The sequence below is a fragment of the Sciurus carolinensis genome, chromosome 14, assembly GCF_902686445.1.
Source record: "Sciurus carolinensis chromosome 14, mSciCar1.2, whole genome shotgun sequence".
NCBI lineage: Eukaryota > Metazoa > Chordata > Mammalia > Rodentia > Sciuridae > Sciurus > Sciurus carolinensis.
In genome coordinates, this window is record NC_062226.1 from 38,904,123 (window position 1) to 38,915,106 (window position 10,984).

At 44.7% G+C, this 10,984-nt stretch overlaps 1 protein-coding gene across 1 annotated transcript; it reads right to left on the reverse strand.

The window, feature by feature from the left end:
- Positions 1-4,079: 4,079 nt before the first annotated feature.
- Spink4 (serine peptidase inhibitor Kazal type 4) lies at positions 4,080-10,054 on the reverse strand. Its single transcript, XM_047524005.1, has 3 exons — positions 9,994-10,054; positions 5,558-5,598; positions 4,080-4,196 (listed from the first exon to the last, which is right to left on the reverse strand). The coding sequence occupies exons 1-3, from the start codon at positions 10,052-10,054 to the stop codon at positions 4,080-4,082; spliced, it is 219 nt and encodes a 72-aa protein (XP_047379961.1).
- Positions 10,055-10,984: the final 930 nt, after the last annotated feature.

Here is a 10,984-nt window from a genome sequence, read left to right on the forward strand (position 1 = left end):
ATTTAGGACTGGCTGGGTAAAATGTCAGACCAGGTGGTGGTAGAGGCAGCACAAGTGAACAAGGCTCAGGGGCAGCCCAGTCTACCACATTCCTAACTTTAACCTAGTAGTAGTACACTATCTGTTTTCATATAATAGTTGTGTGGCCTTGGGCTACAATATTTAATAAGAAATTACAATGTGAAAAAAAAAAGAAAAAAAAAAAAGAAATTGCCACGCACCAGACACTATTGTAAGTTCTTATAAGTCATTTAATCTTCACATAATGGAAGAGGTAGAAGAAAATGAGAACTGGGTAGTTTGTTCAAGGTAATAGAGTAAGCAATAAAACCACAATACAAAACTGGGCAGTTTGATGTCAGAGCCTATGCTTTCCTTTTATTTATTTATTTATTTATTCATTTTTTCATTCATTCATTCATTCATTCATTCTTCATTCATTCATTCAGTGCTGGCAGTTGGACCTAGGGCCTTGCCTTGCCTGTGCTAGGCAGGTGCTCTACCACTGACCTACACCCCCAGCCTGGAGCCTGTGCTTTTAATATTTACTGTTCTGCCTCCCAAATGACTTGGGGTTATATACATTTATTCACCTATTGTCTCTTTTCCTCTATTTAGCTATCATTTTGGTCTGTCTGGCTCTCTCCAGTTCATTTTCCACAGAGTAGCCTGAGTGATGATAAAATACATAAGTTCCCTGTTCAGAAACCTCCAGTGGCTCCCCACATATTTTAGGATAAAGACCAAAGTCCTTAAACTTGTTCCTTCTACAATCTCAAAACAGTGAACATGGTTGCAAATAGTCTTCACATCACACATCTTAAAGCTTCACTACCAGAAAGGAACTGCCTCCATTTAGGGATTTCTTCCAGTAGGCTGTCTGTCACAATGTTTAGGCTTAATCTTTGATTTCTTAGTGTATGAGTAGAATCCTAGAAAGGAAGCATCACTGAGATGTTTGACTGATCTCTGCCACTTAGGCTTAAGAGCACCTTCCTGCTTTTAATAGAGACTTTCAGATGTCACTAGTGTCCACTTTCTTCTCCTACAATAAGTGAACTCTCCTCATTTTTGGATTAACACAGATAAAGATGATAATTCTCGGTCATCCTGCTTCCAAATGGCTAAGAGGCATTTTAACCAATTGAACTGAATTTATACGTCTTTTGGGAAGTGTCTTCAGCAGCAGGTAGTGTGTCCTTTCCTCCTTTCTGTAACTTGGATGTAGTCATGATGACTGGGATTGGAGGAGCTATCCTGGACTTTAAGGTGGAACTGATGAGGATGACAGAGAAACAAAATAGGAGCAAGGAGCTGTCAAATTAATTTCTATCTGCTTAAGCTTCTATTATTTTTGGTTTTCTGTCTTGCACTGCCAAACTGAATAGTACATCATTCATTTGCAGGTAGTAAACAAGTTGTTTAAATAGTGGTAGAAGTGCCTATAGAAGAAGACCTCACACATCCTGCCACTTGGGAATTTATCAGCAATAATTTCTGCCTTTCCTGCCCTACTTTCCTCTCAATGACATATAGTTTCTCAGAGCATTTCCTGTTCTTTCTACCCACCTTGAACAGAAATCTGAGTCCATGTGAAACAACTGCTTCTGACTGATCAGGCCTTTCTCTACACTCTTTTCCCCTGACACCATTATCAAGAGGCTCTTCCTATAGATTTTGGCCCAAAGGGGGAGTATTTAGCATGTACCACAAGTTGGGGATCTCTGGTGGGATTTCTGGCTGCTGTGTGTCCCTGTGGGCCATGTTGTGAATGCACATGTGCTGTGTGTGCCTGGAGGTATATCTAATGTCATCTAGTCAGCAGATGTTGACCTAAAGAGAAGAGAAGGGTCTGGAAGTCATCCTGTTGTGCCAGGTGTTAACCCTAGATACTGGACACTAGGAGATCCAAGAGGTGACAGTGTGGCCAGAGTGTCAGGGAGCATTCAGAGGGATTGGTGGCAGTCTAGGTGACCAGAGCGTAGGGGAGCATTCAGAAGACTTGGAACAGAAGACCTAGTTCAATATTATAACTTAAATACCTAGTTCAGTATTGTAATGAGAGCAGTTCAGCTTTTCTGTATAAACTTCCTGAATATCAGCTGTGTTTGTATCAAATTTGTGTCTGTGTATGTGTATGTGTCTGCATGCCTCAAGAATGCTGCAGTAACCCAGGAGAAAGTCCTGCAGGGTGTGGTTCCACAAAGTGGGTGAGGAAAGCTGAATCACATACCCCAATAGTAGCAAAGGATGTTGATCTCACCCAGGTTCTGGCCACTGACCTGGGGCCCAGGCTACCTGGTCAAGTGGGCAGAGGACAACTAAGACCTCAAAGGGAACATGAGACAGGGTTGAGCACCAGAGGGATGGAAAGGAGCTGGACATCAGATTTGGAGCAGAAAGGATAGTGCAAGATTCATCCCTACCCCTTACCACAACCACCTCCCCAGAGTCCCCAAAGACACTGGTCCACTTCCTTGGGTTGGGCTAGAACTTTTATTTTATGTCACATTTCTCTGCCCATCACTGTTCTGCAGCCCGAAGCTTCCTGGCTTGAGGTGCTCCTTCAGGGTCAGCATTTGCCATCCTTTATTATCTGGATATCCTTTTTGGTTTCTCTAGGATTATAGGAGACAAGGATGAGACTACCTCTGTGGGAACTATAACATACCCTTCAAGGACCAGGCCCAGTCCATCCAGATACCCTGCTGAACTCATTCCCATGCCCTATAGTGTAGGAATGTAGGGCAGATCCCAGGGATCAGTGAGTACTTTCTATAAACTTTCCTTCTTATGCCCCACCCCGACCCCAGGAGATTTCAGCTTCCTGGGGTTTCCATCACCTCTACATGCTGGTGGCTACCAAATCTCTCTCCTGCCCAGACCTCTGTCCTTCTTGTCTATGCAGTTATCCATTACATATTTACTGTTATATACCAGAGGTTCAATTGTTTACAGCACTGTATCCTACAGCTACTACTTGCACCTCTGTAATTCACATCTTGGCACTTAGCACCTCTAGCCACCCAAGCCCACGGTTAAAAGACCAGCATGTTGCTCTTGCCTTCTCCCTCCCCTCACCTTTCATGCCCAATTACACAACAAGTCTGCAGTTCTACCATCAATGTATCTCTTAACCATGAGCTAATTATGATCTTTTTCTAAACTAGGACAGTGTTTTGCCGCTTCTTACATTTCCTCCAATATAAACTTTCACATCTGTCTAGAGTTTTGTGGTTTCCACCCACAAAGAAAGACTTTCTTTTCTTCCATGAACTCATTTAGCTTTCAAGCTAACTCTCAGGGTTTTATTGGTGAAGAAACTTGAGACCAAGTAGGTGATCTGTTGTCCCAAGGTCATGTTCTGGCCCCCTCCTCACCTCTCTGAACTTATTTTTTGCCCCTCCCCCATTTACCCTTAAACTTTATACTCCAACTTGTCCAACTTCTTATATTTCTTCAAATACAAACTTACTTTCCCTTCCTTACTTCCCTTACTTTACCTTCCCAAACTCCCTCTCTTCTGTTTGGAATTATCTTCTCCACCTCCTTTTTTCTAGCTTATTTCCACTTATCACTCAGGGCTGAACTCAGGTGTTACCTCCTCCAGGCAGTCTTCCCTGCCCCTGCCCATTCCTTGTTACCATGGCGCCCTGTCCATCTGAGCCTTGGCATTCTATGGTGCAGTTGACTGACCATCAACTTGGCTTCCCCCTTAAATTGACTGTATGCTCCAGGAGGCCAGCAATGCTGTCTAACTTACTATGCTGTGTTCTGTTACCACATAGTAATTCTATAGTCAGTATAGAATGAAAGAACAAATGAGTTGACCTAGCAGTCAAGGACAGAATAAAAAGAATCCAGTGTTTCTGAACCCTCTTCTGTACCCTCACCAGTTTCTGGCTTTCTGCTTGAAATCATGCCCTCTCAATAACATTTTGTCTCATTCTGTTAAGGGTAAATGTCACTACTCCTCAGGCCAAGCGTATGTGAAGGAAGAAGCAGGTCAAGTTCTTTCTCTTTTCAGATTTGTGTCCAGCCAAGATTTGACCCACCCAAATAAGCTGAGTTGGGAGGACTTACATCCGGGTCAAGCAGAGATGACATTCACTGTTGTATGTGATCCCATCAGTGCCACAGACGAGGTTAGGTGTCTGGGAACAATCTGGAGGCTCTGTCATGTGTTCACAGATGGGCTGTGGAAGAGAGGAGGGAGGGAGGAGACTCAGAATCAGAGGCAATGGGGAGGGATATAGGGTCTCTGCTTGGAGCCTGAAAGGCCCCAGGACAGAGTCAAATTAAAGATGGACTGTGTGTAGGTCCAGTGACCATGAAACCAAACACTCAGGACCCTGGGGTATATTTGTGTGTGTGTACATGAACATTTGCCCATGGCTGGGTGTACACATATGTATGTTGCTGTGTCTGCTGAGCTCAGGTGTGTGAGTATCCCATGTGTGCAAGTGTATGCGTGTGGAGTGAGTTCTTACCCTCAAGCTCATGGGAACAGGTTCACACATACCTTATAGGATCCATCTAGGACCTCTGCTGTTGGTCTGTTTAAGGACTCTGGAGACAGAACCCATCATTCCCAGGAGGCTCTTCTCCCCAGGGGCCCCTGAGCTCACTCTGGCCTATCAAGCCCTTTGCAAGAAGGTTCACAGTGTGGGAAGGCTGGAGAAATGAGGCAGGGCTTGGAGCTTAATTGAGGCTTAGTCTGAAACTCTTTCAGACTACCCCTGAAGATTAGAACTGGGTCAAGACTGGGATTGGGTCCTGGCACAGGGAGAGGGAGAAGGAGGCAGTGCAGTGCAGCAGTGAAAGCCCAGGCCTGAGACCTGAATTCTGCCACTGACTTGCTGTGTGAACTTGGATGAGCTGTTTTCATGGTTGGAGCCTTAGTTTCCTTATCTGTAAAAATCATGAGTGCTCCTTGAACAGGATTAATTAAAACTATGTTAAATATTTGGCTCTTTATTCGGCACCAAGTACATGGGACTGGGTTCTGATGGACTGACGGGAAAATGCTGAGGCTGTTGGATGGGAAGGTGGCTTTGAACTTTCTCATTCACCTCTTTTTGAAAGGGTTGGTTGAGGTTTCCAGGATCAAGGTGGAATCAGGCTTCAGGGGCAACTTAGTGTTTGCCCACTGAGTGAAGGAGTGGGGGATGACTGGCACTCCATAGGCCATTCAGTGTGCTAGGGTCACCTCTTTGGCCTGAATCATGTAGTCTGTCTATACTACACAAAGCAGAGATGGAGCTGTTCTACTAAACCTGAGTAGGAGGATCTCACTGAGGAAAGGGGCCTTGGAGACCATATTAAGACAGATCCCAAGGGCTTTGAGGCCAGGCTCAGGACTTTGATGAGGGGGCTAGACCTGCTTAGCCTAGAGGGGATAATCTGGGGGTTATGCAGGCTCAGGAGGCCATCCTGGCCACCTTGGGGGTCATTGAAGGTATCTGAGCAAGAGTGGAGAATAATGCTGATGTCCAAGCATGGATGAGAGGACTTCTCTCTGCAGAGGGAAGTCCACAACAGTAAGCATCTGCCTTACCATTCTTGAGAAAATGAGCTTTCCTGCTGACACTGGCACCTCTGAAAGACACAAAAGCAAGAATAAGGTAATGTTGTTCCTAGGTGCCAGATCCTGGGATCTGAGGACTGTTTCTCCCTCTCTGGGTGGACTGACCCAGCACTACCCAATCTGGAATTTCTCAAACAACTTTCTCAAACAATCTGTCTAGGTTTTCCGGAAAGCTAATGTGATGTTGTGTTACACGCATAAAGATAGCAAATCTAGATTTAGGAAAGTAGGCCTCAGTCAGATCCCACTGAAATTGTTGTGTCCCATATAATAATAACAACTCAGTAGTTACTATGTGCCAGGCATTGAGAATACATGGTTTTAACCACTATTCATACCTCTCTCACTACTCTGTAACAGAGGGAAGAAAGAAGGCAGTGGTGGATGCTGTGGTCTGCTATCTCGAGCCCACCCATAGGACTGAGGCACTCAGTCCCCAGCTACCAGAAGTATTGACTGCTCACAGTGAGTCCCTTCCTAGGAATTACTCTTGGAAAATTGAGCTGCCTTGCCCAGGATTGCACCCCCTATCCAGGGATAACCTATATCCAATAACATGTTGATGTGGTTACAAAGACTCCTTGTCTACATTTGAGACAGTGTTGAAGGGCCAGGCCAACTCCAAAGCTCCTTACAGGGTCATCCAACACTTCAGTTGCACTGTGTTATAGTCGGCTTCCCATACCCCTCATGGGTGTTACTCCTGTGCATTCTCCCCAGTAAATAGCATGCAGATCTCAGAATCTGTTTCTTGAGGCACTTGACTCTCCTGTGAAAGAGGTTCAAAAAGGTCCAGAGACATAGTTTATTAAGGCAGAGCCAGGATTTGCATGTGCGTCTGCATCTCTAGAGCCTGGTTCTTTCTATACTCAAGGTCTGGCTGAACTGCTTATAGAATGTGAACAAATTGTCATGTGGCAGCAAGTCTGATGAGCAGATGAGAGATCCAGAGCCATGTTTAAGGCATAGCTGGGAGGAAGGGTGGCTGTGTAAGTTTGAGAAGGGCAATGTGCTTCCTTAAGTCTCCAAAGAGCTCTCTGGAGGCTAAGAGAAAGATAGATTCTTTTCAGTGTCAAAGAGCAGAGCCCATCCATTAGAGGAGCTGTAAGGAGGTGGGTTTGGATTCCATATGAAGCTGAATTTTCTACACCACAGTGAAGGAAGCTATCTCTGAAAGTGGAGTTCCCTGTCACAGACATGCAAGGCAATGTGGTTTTATCTCTTCCTGGAGATGCCATCATTACAAGAGATTTCCAAGACTGAGAAGGAGAAGGGAACTGTGACTAAATAACTTCTGATGTGCTGTTTAAGCCTGGCAGTGAAGCATCAAAATGTAAATTTAATTTTGTCACCACACTTTTCAAAAACCTTCCATGTCTCGGTTGGGGTTGTGATTCAGTGGTAGAGCGCTTGCCTAGCATGTGTGAGGCACTGGGTTCAATTCTTAGCACCTCATATAAATAAATGAATAAAATAAAGGTCCAACAACAACTAAAATATGTAAATAATTTTTTAAAAAACCTTCCATGTCATAATTGCCCAAAACTGAAGATGACCCAAATATCCTTCCACGGGAGGATGTTTAAACTTTGGTACTTCTATACAATGGGATATTGCTCCCCAATAAAACAAGCTACTGAAACATACAGCACAGCACAATTGCAAAAACATTTTGCTGAATGAAAGACAATAGACACAAAAGACTACATACAGTGTGACTCCCTTTATGTGAAATTCTAGAACAGGGCAACTAATGTTTGGTAGAAAAAAGAACAGTGGTTGCCTCTGGGGACTGAGCAGCACTGCTCTGCTGCCTCTGAGCAGCGGATGGGAGCCAGGATCCACTGGCAGGAGGGAGATTTCTGTGGCTGTGGAAATGTTCGATATCTGGATGGAGGTTTGGGTTACATAGGTATATGCATTGTCAAAGCTCATTGAAATGATTTTGTTGAGGGAAAAGATTTGTGCATTTCATTGTATATAACTTAGGGAAAATAAAAAACATTTAAAAGATATATATATATATATATAAATTTTAAAAAACCAGGCATGATGGGACACACCTGTAATCACAACGACTCAGAAGGCTGAGGCAGGAGGATTGCAAGTTTGAGGCCAGCCTCAGCAACTTAGTGAGGCCCCAGGTAACTTAGTGAGACTCTCTCAAAAAATAAAAAGGGCTGGGGATATAGCTCAGTGGTCAAGCACCCTTGGGTTCAATCCTCATTACCAAAAAACGAAACAAAACACAAAGCCCTTCCGTGGCTCCCATTCCAACCATGGAGTCTCTCTGAGGACATAACCTCCTTTGTCTTAGGTGTCTTATATTTAGGACACAATGTGAACTGACCCCAACATCACTCCTTGGTTCACTTTTTTTTTCTTTTTCTTTTTTCCTGCAGTACTGGGGATTGGACCCAGGTATGCTCTACCTTGGAGCTAATACTCCCAGCCCTTTTTATTTTAATTTTGAGACAGGGTCTTGCTAAATTACTGAGATGGGCCTTGAACTTGCAATTTTCCTGCCTCAACCTCCTGAGTAGCTGGGATTACAGGTTTATGCCACCATGCCTGACCTTGGGCTCACTTTCTAATATGCCCTTCCATGTCCCTAAGTCCAGCTTTTCCTCTGCTCACTGTTCCTATAACAGGCTCTGCTTTGGTTCATGCAACCTCCCCTCCCTGAAATGTTCCCTACCCGCATTCTCCTATTGAATTGTACCATCCTTTCAAGGCTCAGAAAACTTCCCTATCGTCCCCCATTGTTTCCTGAGCAGACTTGGACTTAGGCTTTGCCACAAAACCACATGCTGTCCCACTCACTGGGTCACCCAGCCTCCCCGTGAACCTGAGCTTCTTAGACTCTTTGACTTGGCCCCTGTTGTGGGACCCTGGTTAATGCCCCACACAATAACTATTCAGAAATTGACCACTAAAGAGCACTGGGGAAAGGGGGAGTTCAGAATTTCTTCCTGGGAAATGTGAGGAAAATTTGCATTTACCCCCAGGCTTCCTTTGATCTTGATTCAAGGTACTCCCTTCTCACCCAGTCCAGGCAGGATCTGAAAGGAGGTGTACAAGGATCTTCTTCAAACATTTACTAAAACCCTCAGTGAATGGGTGCCAGGCTAGGAGTAAGCGGTCTGTGTCTGACCAGAGCCCCTGGACCCATTTCTCATTGCCATGGTGTGTCCCCATCTGGAGAAGTGGATGAGGAACTAGTCACGAAGTCAGTAGCCCTGGGGTCCTGCCAGTTGTGGCTTTAAAACATTACTTTTGGTCCCAACTGGTCTCTCTCCCTCCTCATTCACTTTATTCTCAATATAACAAGTAGATCAAGTCTTTAAAGACATAACTCTGCCTCATAACCCTTCAGTGCTCCCATTTCATTCAGGAAAAGCCAAGTTTTCACATTGGCCCAGGAGGTCTTACCCAGTTTAGTTCCTAGTTGCCTCTCATCTCTCCTATCGCTGTGCACCCTGCCCTTCACTGCCCTTCAGTCACACTGGCATCCTCACAGTACCTCAAATTCTGCAGGCATGCTTCTACCTCAGGGCCTTTGCACTGGCTATTCCCTTTACCTGGAACCTTCGAAATATCCACATGGCTAACTCATCTCCTTCAAGCCTTACTCAAATATGAACTGCTCAGAGAGATCTCCCCTGATTTAAAACTGCATCCACCTCCTAATTCCCATCACCCCGCCTGATATTTTTTCCTTTGGCTTTACCACATTCTAACCTACTATTTAACATACATTTTACCTATCTTGTTTATTGTCCATTTCTCTTTTCTTACCCATTGGACTTAAGGTCCATCAGGACAGTGCTTTTTCTGTTTTTGGTCATTTATGTGATAAAGGGGTCACAGTACCCTATCAGAGTGCTATCAGAGTGCTAAGGTGTCCTAGCCCCAGGGAAGCCCTACACAAGGATTCCCAGGGAAGGGTTCCCACATGCTCACATGGCTGCCCTCAGACTCAAAGCACAGCCTCTCAACCGCAGAATAGGAGTCGGTGTCTCTCAGAATCCACCACCCCTCAGTGAGCATACTTGCTTGTTGCCTTTGAGGGATGATACCCACCTACTCCTACTGCCTCCTTAACCCCTAGTCCAGTAATTGCTCAGTGCACCTATGAACTAGAACAACCTCCTACTATATAGATGGAGAAACTGAGGCCCCCAAGATGGGAGGGGACTTTAGCAATTCTAGGCCAAACTCAGAATTTGAACTCGTTTCTTTTCTCCTACTCAGAGGTTTGCCTATCACAGTGGAGGGTGTACATATAGAAGGAGGGATAGCAGAAAGCTGAATCCTCACCATGTGTTCCAGGCCTTTCCTCTACTCCTGTTCCCAAGCTCCCTACCAGTGCCAATCTGCCCTAAGTCCAGGTTCTACCCACTCACCTCTGTCCACAGCAAGGAGGGCAGCCAAAGCCAGGGTGATCACGCATAGGTGGATGGCCATACTGATCCTGAGCTGGTATGGCCCAAGCTAGCTGGGGCCTGGGTGGCAAGGAAGAATGGGAACCTGTTTATAGTGCTGATCCCCACCCTATCTTATCTGGGGCCAGCTGGAGGCCAGAGCGTCACCCCAAGTTAATCCCTACATCCTGGCATCAGGAAAGGGCTTGTTCAAGGCAGATATTCTGAGTTTCTGGTGGCATGGAGCTGTGGCTATGGGACTGGCAGATTTCTGGCAGTTGTCTGTTCAAGGCTTGGACAACTCGAAAAGCTGACTCCAGTCTGTAGACTGGAGCAAGGAGAGGGCAGTTGAAGTAAAAGAAAAAGAGAAAGAACAGGAAAAAAGAAAGTAAGTAGGAAGAGACAGGAGGCAGAGAAAGGGGGCTGGAGTCATGGATGCCTTTGCCTTGTGCCTCCTCCAACCAACTTTGTGACCTCAGGAAAGCTGTTTTCTTTCACCAGACCTCAGTTTACCTATGCACAAAATGGAGACGATAATTCTGACTCACTCTCTCTCCCAGGACACCTGTGAGGCCAGATTGGTGATAGCAGATGGGAAACATTTTATGAAGTATGAAATGAGATAAATGTAAATAAAACTGATTCTTTTTACTTATTTTTATTTTTTGGTACCATGAAGTGGGCACAACTAACGAACGCAATTAATAAAGACAAAATAAGCCTTTTTTATAGGATGTTTCACAAGCTCCATGACCTAGCCCCACTCTGCCCTGACGCCCCAGAATAAAACATTAGAGAGAAGGTACCTTCATGCTTTTCAGGTATTATATGCTCATTTATGTTTTAATAGATTAAACACAGACAAGATGCTTTTAAAAAAATACAGTATCTAAAACTCCCCCATATCTGTGTAATATATATGAATGAGTAATTTGATTATCTGCTTTCAAAGAATTTCTCACTTATAGAAAGA